The 12500-nt window shown below is 39.1% G+C and overlaps 1 protein-coding gene across 1 annotated transcript in view; it reads right to left on the minus strand.

Annotated features, from left to right (window-relative positions):
- LOC135221821 (GTPase-activating Rap/Ran-GAP domain-like protein 3) overlaps nucleotides 1-12500 on the minus strand; it is a 967251-nt gene that overhangs the window by 502205 nt on the left and 452546 nt on the right. The window contains 1 exon segment of the mRNA XM_064259719.1: nucleotides 3981-4073. Within this exon segment, the coding sequence (XP_064115789.1) occupies nucleotides 3981-4073 (93 nt within the window).

Genomic DNA, 12500 nt, shown 5'->3' on the forward strand with positions numbered 1-12500 from the left:
GATTAATGGTAAAGGTCTCATTACCATGATAAGTTTACCTGCCCCGTCGAAAAATGACGGCAGCATTCATGAAACTTCGTAATTGCATTGCACTTGTGGTATATCACACGCACTGCCTGGCTCTTCATTATTATTTATTTATTGTTTATTGTGACAGCCGAACGTGGTGCTCATATCCGTCAAACAAAGCAAACTTCCACACTAGAGGTAATACCAAATTGTGAAAGGAAAAGCAAAAGAACAGCAATTAAGAAAATTATATTAGCGATGTGCACTGTCTGCAGAGATTTCAATGCATGTAATTAGCCTTACAAGCTATAGGGTGTATTGTCTACAGCATGTTATGTGCGTAATATTTCCTTGTAGGCCACCCTAAAAAAATAAATAAATAAATTTTTAAAAATTAAAATAAAACAGTTATTTGATTTGAACATGCCCCGTATATTATCTGTTGGGGATTTTTAGTTCTTCAATCCGTTGTCTCCTCTCTAAAATTCAGTACTTGCAGAAGGGAGTTTTTATACATCTCAGTATTTTCGACAGCAGGTTTTTTCGCTGCAACAGCTTTTCATAACATCATCTCAGCCTTCTCCCCATCATTACTTTTTCTTTCAAAACCTTTATCTGGAAGCCTACCTTGCAGGCTGATGACCTATTTGGTCCGTTCTAAATCAGTGAAAGAAAATAATAACATTGTAATAATAATAATAATAATAATAATAATAATAATAATAATAATAATAATAATAATAATGTTTTTCAATTACACAAACAGAATCAAGGCAAAATGCAGCGGCCTTGGGGAACATCTGAAATTGAGCATAGACAGATCCGTAGTAGGATATTTCTCCCGGGCACATCCTACATTCCCATGGGGTAGGATCCTACTTTTATTTCCTTCGCCTTTCATTGGCATGTTCCTCCATTCCTAAGACAGACAAAGGGATGATGTCAGTCTTCAAAATTAGCCGATAGTCTACTTGGCAAAATTGACAAGACATTCGGAAATTTTGCAGACACTAAGTGTGAAAACTATTGTAAATTAGATCAACTGAGGGAGAACTACAAAAAATCTAGACATCCCAGGCAAACTTGAGAAATCTAAGAAAAACTTATATAAATTCTAGAAAAATTGTAATGAAGGGGGGGGGGGGGGGGTGGGGGGGGGGGGGGGGGGGAGTAAAAAATTTTTAAACAATGCCCTCATCTCCTTGGACTTGAAATTTTCGTGGAATTCAAACTTGACTCACTACATGAAACCAAAACAGAATCGGTCATATCGCGTTGAAGAGATGTTATCTTGTTACTCTTGTTACAGACACGATCCAGCCACGTAAAGGCACAGTAAACAGAATATATATATATATATATATATAATATATATATATATATATATATATATATATATATATAGTATTTCAAGGTGGAAAAATGTACTTTGTAATATAATTTTTCACCGAAGGTTATTCTGTCGGTAGTATTAGTTTGTTTATATAAAATACCTCAAAACATAACTAATGAGTTTCAATGACATTTTGAGTATATGTGAGAAGCAAACCAAGAGAGTTGAATATATTTTGAAATAGATCCAGATAGCTGCTTAAGTGGTAGTAAAGGCTCTCTGAGATCTTCGTAGTTACTGTTGTGTGAAGATTAACAGGGACACGCAGAAGTTACTCAATAACATGGGGGATAAACTGCTTCAAAACTGTGGACGAAATATATACGATCTGTATACTCAAAAGAGCTATAGTAGATTCACATTAACCGTGCATTTGATGTCTAGGCCCGTCCCTTACGACGCTCCTGATTGGCTGTTGATAAGCCAATCACAGGGCTGGAAATTCTCAGTCTCTCGAGAGAGTTCACATAGGCAGGATGTATGTCCCACCTCTCCTGAAAGACGTATACCTCAGGAGAGGTGGAACATAAATCCTACCATGTGAACTCTCTCGAGAGCCCTGTGATTGGCTTATCAACAGCCAGTCAGGAGCGTCGTAAGGGACTGGCCTAGACATCAAATGCATGGTTGATGTGAATCTACTAGAGTAATCTAGGGATAGACCTACATGACTTCCCTAGATCGCAGGGGAAGAGCAGACAAAATTAATGCAAACGATACCAAGCTTTTCATATAATAGGGAAGACTTCCTAATGAAGCAGTAACCATAGTGGAAATGAGCACATTTATGATCGTGATATGGAAATGCATCCTACAAGGGCTATGCAAACAAGGTTAATGTAAACACACTCAGTGCAAACAGAATCAGGCTCCACCATGCAACAAACCTTAAAGCATTTCGTGTATTAGTAAAAAAAAAAAAAAACTGAACTGATTCTTTATCATCGAACATAAAAAAAGCAAGTAACGCATTCGTGACGCATTCAAACACAGGAATTCGGCGACAACTATTTAACGTTTTTGTTTTTGCCAGTATTGGTATAAAAAATAAAAAAAACCTAACAGCTTTAAAAAAAAAGTTAAATCGGCCGTCTATTTTTTACTTCGAAGGGGAGTGGGGGATGGAAGTGAGAGTGAGAGAAAGTTGAAGCTAATTAAGCAAAACTTTCTCACTTCATGTTTCATAATAAAAGTAAATCGTAAAAATGCATTAAAATTAATTAGTGCATAAAATTGGATTTAATTCTGCAGCATATTGCAGAGGTAATTAAGAATGTGTGATTTATATTTGGAAATACAGAATTTTCATAATCAGTGTAAAAATACAATGAGCATTAGAGTGAATATAATATAACAAATTCTAAAACCAAAAAATTCTTAGAATTAAGCAGGAGTTTATTAAATTTCGAAAATCACATCTGGAGCTAAATCTCAATGGAAATACATAAGAAATAAATAAAAAAAAATACATAATCTGTGGAAGTGTCCACGCAATGGCATGAAGTTTCTAGTTCCATAATAATAATAATAATAATAATAAAATAATATGAAAGTTCCCGGGGTAACATCAGGTTCGGGTTAACTTCCGGACTGAGGCACTTGCCTCACGGCGCTGTTAACCTGTTTTATGGCGTTGTAACCCGGACAAGCGCTGTCGCAATTTATTCCCATCATAACGATGATGATTCGGGTTAAGACGATTTTTGGTTTACAGCACCCTGTCGGAAACGGAACCCCCGCCGTAACCCGGGAACTTCCTCAATAATGATAATAATAATCAATGAACCGCCACTCTAAAGAAACTTATTACACAGCGTCAAGAGTAATTTGAACTATCTAAAGGGAAATGTTTACCTAGATACCATAGTCAAACTACTGTGTGGCCAATTACGTTTAAAGTAACATGATGAAGGCTGAGATTCATCCAAAACACTATTTTGTTTTTGTGTGGCCAAAAAACTATACCAGATATAACCTGTGTATTTAAGACAGTGCATAATAGTAAAATAAAATATATATTAGCTACTGAAGTTTAACCAGAAACAATAAGGTGCAAGGATGGAAAAAGATTAAATTAGACTTTATTTTTTAAATAATCACTCAGGAACTGTAGGAATGAATAAACGCGCACACAGATACGCAGGGACAGGATGGTATGACTGGGGCTAACAGTGTTTACAGTGAAAAGCATGGCATCTCTGGGGATTGCTTTAGTATACTACAGGATAAATGAATTTATATATATATAAATATATATATTATATATATATATACTATATATATATATATATATATGTATATATAATATATATATACATATATATATATATATATATATATATATATATATATATTTATTTATTACACACATTGTAACCTGTATAAGTATACGTTGGACTGACAGCATAGCCAACCAACACTTTACATCCTGTAAACATACTCAGTGGGTGATTAGGGAGGTCCAAGCAAGCAGTTGTTACAACAACAGCATAGGTCACACCACAAAAGCATGTCAAAAGCCCACAAGTGAGTCACATTACTAATATGCTTGTTGTCTGCGCGCAAGCACGAAACGCACCTGCCTGGACGATGACCTGCGAGCGTCTAGAAGAGAGGGGTGAGGGGGCTGCGCCCCCTCCTGTTGGTGAGAACCCCCGCGGCCATGGCTCCGCTATTTCAGCGGATGGCGAAAGAGAGAAGAGATAAATAGTCATTTCTTCACTGAATACAAAAGGGCAAAGTCAGTGATTTGAACTAATAAAGACTACAATGTTCTATCTGATAATTTCTAAAAACACAATTACAACTGTCAAAGATAACATTTAATTAACAATACAAAATCACGCAAATCATAAAGCAAGAGCGTGTATATATGTATATATATATATATATATATATATATATATATATATATATATATATATATATATATATATATATATATAATTATATTACTTACACTCTCGTGTCTTTTCTATAGACATAAACATTAGATTAGACCAAAAATATAGTTTAATACCGAGTTCACTATGTCTACGGGGTAACATACACCCAAGGGTATTTAATGCATCTGCCTCTGTTAGAATTCCGCCGAATGCAGTGTGTTCTGAGTCGACTGTTCATCTCTTCTAACTGAACCAAGGTGTCCATATTCGAACCCTGGCCGGGCAGATGCACGATAATTATAATGTTCTATCATTATAACGATAATTATCCCTGAGTGTAAGTTATTCCAAATAGTGAATTCGATTTTAGGCAATACTTTTCGCTTACTATTTGTAAACAAATAAGCAAGACTAACATCTTCCTTTCAGGAGATGAGACAATAGGACAAAAATAGAGAGTATGAGCATACGTTTGAGTTCAAATTGAACAAAGTCGAAACATCTCAAGTCCAAAGAAGCGACAAACTTCATGACAAATCTGTCGCCACTGTATATGTGCGCGAGCTCATGTGTAGGTATGTGCAAAACACAAAATCAGTGCTTTTTAAGGTAGATTGTTGGATAAGCCGTATGCTTACGAGACGTTTCTTTGGCGGCCGCTGATTGGCTGGTACCGGGAGGTAGGCAGCTCCAGCCAATCAGCACCCGCCAAACAAACGTCTCGCCAAAGAATCTACCTTAAGTGAACCAGCTATGATTCAAATATTATTTTTGTTCCCTCTCCATTGCATCTTCCGATCTCCCGAACCTCGGGTGATGGCGAGATGTAACTAGCCTTTCATTTTGATTTCTCGAGATGGTTTGACTTAAGATTATATTTGGACTTGAATTGTTACGCATACTCTCCATTTTGATACTTTTATTTCACAGCATCCTTAAGGAGAAAGTACTCTTGACATGTTTACACGTGTCCATATATATATATATATATAATATATATATATAGATATATATATATATATATACATATGTGTGTGTGTGTGTGTCTGTGTGTGTCTGTGTGTGTATATAAGTATGTACGTGTATGTGCATACATATGTAACTAACTATTCATAGCTGTATAATGTGTGTTCATATAATTAGTCAGTGTACTGATGAAAATATTACACATCCTAATACATAAAGAGAATTACACAAATGTATTCAAATAATAATACCTTTTACATTTTACACAAACATCGTGATCTACATACTATCAGCAAGGCAAAAGCTTTACAAATCTGATAAATCAATACATAATATATATGGACTACCATGATTACAACGGATAAAAGGGGCCCACTTTGACAGAACATCAAATTCGTCGATTTCAATCACAAAGCAACAACACAGCAACAAATAAAGCAGGTATCTACAATTTGCAAAGACAACAGAGCAATCGTTTCGTAGTCTCCAAAGAAGCTACACACGGAACACAGCCGAAACTGTTCTCCAGTGACTCGTTCAACAATTCTTGTACTCACTTAAGTTGTTTTCGGTTTTATTGCTTAATGGAATTTAGGAATGGAATATAGAATTTAAGCCAAAGGTCAAGGGCTGGGTGCTATGGGGTCATTCGGCGCTGAAACGGAAACTGGGAGTAGAACGGTTTGAAAGGAAAACCTCGCAGTTGCCGAAACAAATGTTAACAAAGGTTGGATAGCAAGAGGGAAGAAAGAGAATATGAATAGAGGTACAATAAAAGGAACGAAAGGGGTTGCAGGTGGGGACAGAGGTGCACAGACGGCACTAACCCTTACGGGAGGGATTCAACCACGCGATCAACTTGCCATTTTTATGCATCACCAAGGAAAGAGTACAATTTGACTCGGTCAAAACTTTCTTCCATGTGTAAATATATCTACATGAGAGAGAGAGAGAGAGAGAGAGAGAGAGAGAGAGAGAGAGAGAGAGAGAGAGAGAGAGAGAGGAAATTAAAGGATGAAGGCCAAATGAAAAGTTTGAAAGTTTATTCTTCTTATACTGTCTTATGATCTTTTCAGTTCTAGATTTAGGGCAATACTGCTTTCGCTTAATATATGCTATAGCAGTTCATCTGCCATTAATCACACACTTCCACTGAACTCTTGTCTATAACATCCGCATTCTCACACACGTACACGTACATCTCTCTCTCTACCTCTCTCTCTCTCTCTCTATTCTTCTTCTTCTTCTTTGCCCTCAGCTTTTCCCATTTCTATATGGGGTCGCTGTTTCTATTCAGCCTTCTCTATCTTCTTCTGTCCTATACATCTTTCTCTCTCTCTCTCTCTCTCTCTCTCTCTCTCTCTCTCTCTCTCTAAATAGCCACAATGACCCCTTAACTTCTTGAATTCTTTGCTCTTTTTTGGATACACTTGTCACTACAAAGCCTGAAGATCTAAGTTCAAAGAAATTTGTAGAAGAAATTGTGATGACCGGTCTTGGGAGACGAACCCAGGTCCAATAATCACAAAGAGGTCACGTTGCCGACCTGAAAAGCGTATCCAAAAAAGAGCAAAGAATTCAAGAAGTAAAGAGGGCATTGTGGCTACTTCAATTGCATATATATATAGATACATATATATATATTATATTTACTATATATATATATCTAGCATATATATATACTATTATAGATAAATATATAATATTAATATATTCTTATATACCTATTATATATATATATATATCTGGTATCTATATATATATATTATATATATATATATCATATATATATATTAGAATTATAATATATATTTATATATATATTATAATAATTATAATCTATATATCAATATATATATATAATATATATTTATATCTATTGTACATATACATATTTTATATGTATATATAGGTTATATATTCACAACTATATTTTCAAATTTATAGTATGTGTGTGTGTATATCACTACACATGCATACATATAATACAAACAATTATCAAACTCCAGGAGGACATAGCCGGTAGCCCCATCCTCGTCAACCCGGCTATAACCCATTACTGTCCACTAACTACCAGGAACATATATCACGACGTCGATCAACAACAGATCAACAAAGGAACAACGAAGAGCGTATAGGAGGAACATGTCCACAGCGTTCCTCTCCCTCTCTCTCTCTTCCTGTAATCCGACCCAGGCCTCGTCGCTATTAGACACAAGACAGTTCACGTGCACAGACAACGCCTAGGAATCCTATTCATTAAATAAATCAAAACAATAATGCGGAGGAATTACAAATTCCAGACCCCCAACCTTGCAACATAACGAGAAGCGAAATGCAAATCCCTGGCAACCACTGCTCTATTGCACAGACTTTTTTTTTCTCAATGAATGCATCGGAACAAGATATAATGCATATCAAGGGCGCTAACAAAAGGTAAAGAGAGAGATACACACACACACACACACGCACAAAAACACAGAAACAGAGAGAGAAGGACGTCTCTCTCTTTCTTGCGAAATGCTTTCCACCTGCTGGCTTTCTACATCACAGCATAATTGAGACAATGAAATTAGTCGCACTCCTGACGAAAATGAATAGAGATGGCCTCTTGACGTCGGCGATGTCATTCTCATCCACGGCCTACGCAACGGGGAATGCCGTGTCAACAACTAAGCATCCAATATCCTCCAAAGAATCGTAAACCTTCAGCACAGATCCAGGTTTTCCGAGCAACGGACAATTACGGAGACTGAAGGACTAATTACTCCGTTCTCCTAAAAATGAATGTCGAATGGCCAATCAGAAAATAATGATTTCATTCTTTAAAAAGGGCGCTAGACGTGATTTATTAAAAGCTTCTAATTTTATCTACTTAGATCCAGCCAGCCTTGCGCTGGCACGGGCTCTTGCTCTTCAGGAGCCCGTAACATGTGGCACAGGCTCTTGCTCTTCAGCAGCCCGTAATATGTGGTACGGGCTCTTGCTCTTCCACAGCCCTGTAACATGTCGGCACGGGCTCTTGCTCTTCAGGAGCCCGTACCCCAACATGTTGGCACGGGCTCTTGCTCTTCAGCAGACCGTAATATGTGGCACGGGCTCTTGCTCTTCAGGAGCCCGTAACATGTGGCACGGGCTCTTGCTCTTCAGCAGCCCGTAATATGTGGTACGGGCTCTTGCTCTTCCACAGCCCGTAACATGTGGCACGGGCTCTTGCTCTTCAGGAGCCCGTAACATGTGGCACGGGCTCTTGCTCTTCCGCAGACCGTAATATGTGGCACGGGCTCTTGCTCTTCCACAGCCCGTAACATGTGGCACGGGCTCTTGCTCTTCCGCAGACTGTAATATGTGGCACAGGCTCTTGCTCTCCAGCAGCCCATAACATGTGACACAGCCTCTTGCTCTTCCACAGTCCGTAACATGTGGCAAGGGCTCTTTCTTTTCTGCAGCCCATAACATGTGTCACGGGCTGGTCTTCCGCTGCCCGTAACATGTGGCACAGGCTCTTGCTTTTCCACAGCCCCGTAACATGTGGCACGGGATCTTAGTCTTCCGCAACCCGTAACATGTGGCACGGCCTCTTGCTCTTCCGCAACCTGTAACATGCGGCACGGGCTCTTGCTCTTCAGCAGCATGTAACATGTGGTATGGCCTCTTGGTCTTCCGCAGCCCGTAACATGTGGCACAGGCTCTTGATCTTCAGCAATCGGTAACATGTGGCACGGGCTCTTGCTTTTCCGCAGCCCCTAACATGTGGCAAGGCCTCTTGGTCTTTCGCAACCTGTAACATGCAGCACGGGCTCTTGCTCTTCCTCATTCCTCAGCCCATAACATGTGGCACGGCCTCTTGGTCTTCTGCAGCCCATAAACATGTGGCACGGCCTCTTGCTCTTTCGGAACCCGTAACATGTGGCACGGGCTCTTGCTCTTCCGCAGCTGTAACATGTGGCACGGGCTCTTGCTCTTCCGCAGCTCGTAACATGTGATAAGGCCTTTTCGTCTTCCGCAACCTGTAACATTTGGCACGGGCTCTTGCTCTTCCTCATTCCTCAGCCCATAACATGTGACAAGGCCTTTTCGTCTTCCGCAACCTGTAACATTTGGCACGGGCTCTTGCTCTTCCTCATTCCTCAGCCCATAACATGTGACAAGGCCTCTTAGTCTTCCGCAACCTGTAACATGCGGCACGGGCTCTGTCTCTTCCGCAGCCCGTAACATGTCACAGTCTTTTCCAGTCATCAAGAAATGACGAATCAGTAACTCATGTCACGACCTTCCAATCTATGCTCAAACAGCAAGGAATTATCGAACCAGGAACTGGTTTAACAGTTCCATTTGGCTTTTCGCGTAACAGGGACGGAGAATCTGGAACTAAGCTTACCACTTGACCCCAAAACAACGACGACGAGAGACTCGGGAAATAAGTATTCCATATTTTCCCAAAAGAATGAAGGCAAAATATGATCAACAACCTCAGAAACCAGGAGACATTTCTGTGAAAATCCAATAACTTTAACGCTTAGTGGTTGATTTGGAATAAATCGAATTTCCCTACGCATTATCTCTCTCTCTCTCTCTCTCTTTCTCAACAACACTACATCTGATGTGCTACTGTCGTATGTTCACGCTATATATCAAGCTCTATAATGAGAGAGAGAGAGAGAGAGAGAGAGAGAGAGAGAGAGAGAGAGGCTCTGATGACAAAATCTTGTCATTTTATATAAACAAATATAAACGGAGTGATAACTTTTGTAGATCAGATGTAGAATTCGAGAGAGAGAGAGAGAGAGAGAGAGAGAGAGAGAGAGAGAGAGAGAGGGGTGGGGTTGGTTCAAGGAAGTAAGGGGGGTCAGTACAGTTAATCCTTTTGAGGTTAAGTTAAGCGTAACTATCATATGAGAAAGTCCTTTCCAAGGTTCGTTAGTGTCTTATGGCGCTTCCAGGGACGATGCGGGAAGGGGGAATGGGGAGTTGGGGGTTGGGGAGGAGCGGAGGGGAAGGGATGGTGGAAGGAGGAAAGGGGGACGAGAAAACGAGAATCGTTACTTCAAAAAAAAAGGGAAATATAGGAAGGAGAGAGAGAGAGAGAGAGAGAGAGAGAGAGAGAGAGAGAGAGAAGGGGGCAGAAGAGGGGAAAAAGCCCGAACAGAATTTTCTTTTTTAAAAAGGCCAAACTACATTAATGAGAGAGAGAGACGCCCAAAAATAACTTTTTATATATGGAGAAAATACATTAATGCAAGAGAGAGAGAGAGAGAGAGAGAGAGAGAGAGAGAGATCCCCAACTCCTGCTCTCTCTCTCTCTCTCTCTCTCTCTCTCTCTCTCAGCCTGATGAAACGCATTACAAGACTACAAAGTTGATGCCCTTGGACTCGTCTTTGATGCTGTTTTCCTCTCGTCGCTGGGATGCTGGACACGGATGCAATTTACAAAAGGGGATGGTTTGGGGATGATCGCCAGAGGGTTAAAGAGAGTGAGGCGTGTGATTATGAATGCACACACACACACACACACACACACACACACACACACACACCAATAGTAATCCTATTTTCCTAAATTTCGATAGTTCTAAACGTGTGTTTCATCGTCCCAAAAACTTAACCCTAAAAATTAAGAGAGAGAGAGAGAGAGAGAGAGAGAGAGAGAGAGAGAGAGAGAGAGAGAGAGAGTAATTCGTCTTACATTTCGATAGTTCCAAAGAAGTTTCATCATCCCAAAGACTTCAAAGTTAACAGAGAGAGAGAGAGAGAGAGAGAGAGAGAGAGAGAGAGAGAGAGGGGGGGGGGGAGATGGTGATTCTGCTTATTTCGTAATTCCTTTTATATTTCTTAGCTTTCAATAGTTCCAAAGATGTGTTTTATCGTCCCAAATACTTAGAGAGAGAGAGCCTAGCGTTTAAACGGTTATACAGGTGACGCTTTAGAACTTTCATTCCTCCTTCATTCGCCGGAATTGTCGACATTATACGTAATCAGAATTCGGAGAAACATGAGAGATTTGATATAAGCAACAGAAATATGTAACTATAAACGATTTAGAATAATAATAATAATGATGAAGAAATCCATAATGTATAAGTGTAAATATACATATATATCAAAAATATATACAAGATTATTAGTATATATATTTCTAATACATTTACACTTACACCGTTGAACAATAATAATAACTAGTGACTCATGCGATTATGAGATGTTTGTAAATACTACTACTACTACTACTACTACCACTACTACTACTACTACTACTAATAATAATAATAATAAAATAATAATAATAGTAATAATAATCTCTGTACATGAACCGGCCAAAATCAAACCCCAGGTCATGCCGATCAATGTGGAGAGAGAGAGAGAAAAAAATAGATAAAAAAAGGTGGGGGTTGGGGGGTGGCATTTACATCGAACAATTTTCGAGGGATTGAAATGATAGCAACGCGGAACGTGTCGGGACATGTGTTTTGACAGCTGCCCGTATTGGCCAACGCCGAAACGAGTGGGCGGGACGCAAAATAAGCCCCACCAATCAGTTGGGACAGAGGCCAAAATAATGTAGCTCGCTGGTTGATCCCGCATGCACTCGCAACCAATTAACGGCTTACATTGTCAGGCTGATGTTTGGATAGGTTTGCCGATTGATAAATCCCCCCGTGGTGAGAGAGAGAGAGAGAGAGAGAGAGAGAGAGAGAGAGAGAGAGAGAGAGAGCAGATGGGTTATCTAACATGTGCCCTACTGCCTTGAAGGAAATGTTTCCTTAATAATTCTATTTTAAGCCTACTACTGCTTGGAGATCATGAATGTCTTAAAAGATGAGTTACGAATGAGGTCTCTCTCTCTCTCTCTCTCTCTCTCTCTCTCTCTCTCTCTCTCTCCCCGTACAGTTGGTCTGTTAATGGTAATTTAAGCCCACTACGTATGAAAGGTGTATACTAATGCTTATGATCGAGGTATTTATGTACTTGGTAGGGTGACTTTGTTTTTATTGAGTTTGGGGTATTATTATTATTATTATTATTATTATTATTATTATTATTATTATTATTATTATTATTATTATCAGTCAAAACACATGAAAAGTTTCTCTCAGGGCACCAAGTATAGTAATTTTCTTGCTTAGGACGCTCAAACATAGAGAAACGACCAATGTTAAAAGTCGAGCGCGAAGAGGAGACAGCACCGGGCTATGATGAATTAAAAGTGAAAAAATAAAAGCAATGCTGAATTCAATTCATAAACATAA

This window comes from Macrobrachium nipponense, chromosome 3 (assembly GCF_015104395.2).
Source record: "Macrobrachium nipponense isolate FS-2020 chromosome 3, ASM1510439v2, whole genome shotgun sequence".
Lineage (NCBI taxonomy): Eukaryota > Metazoa > Arthropoda > Malacostraca > Decapoda > Palaemonidae > Macrobrachium > Macrobrachium nipponense.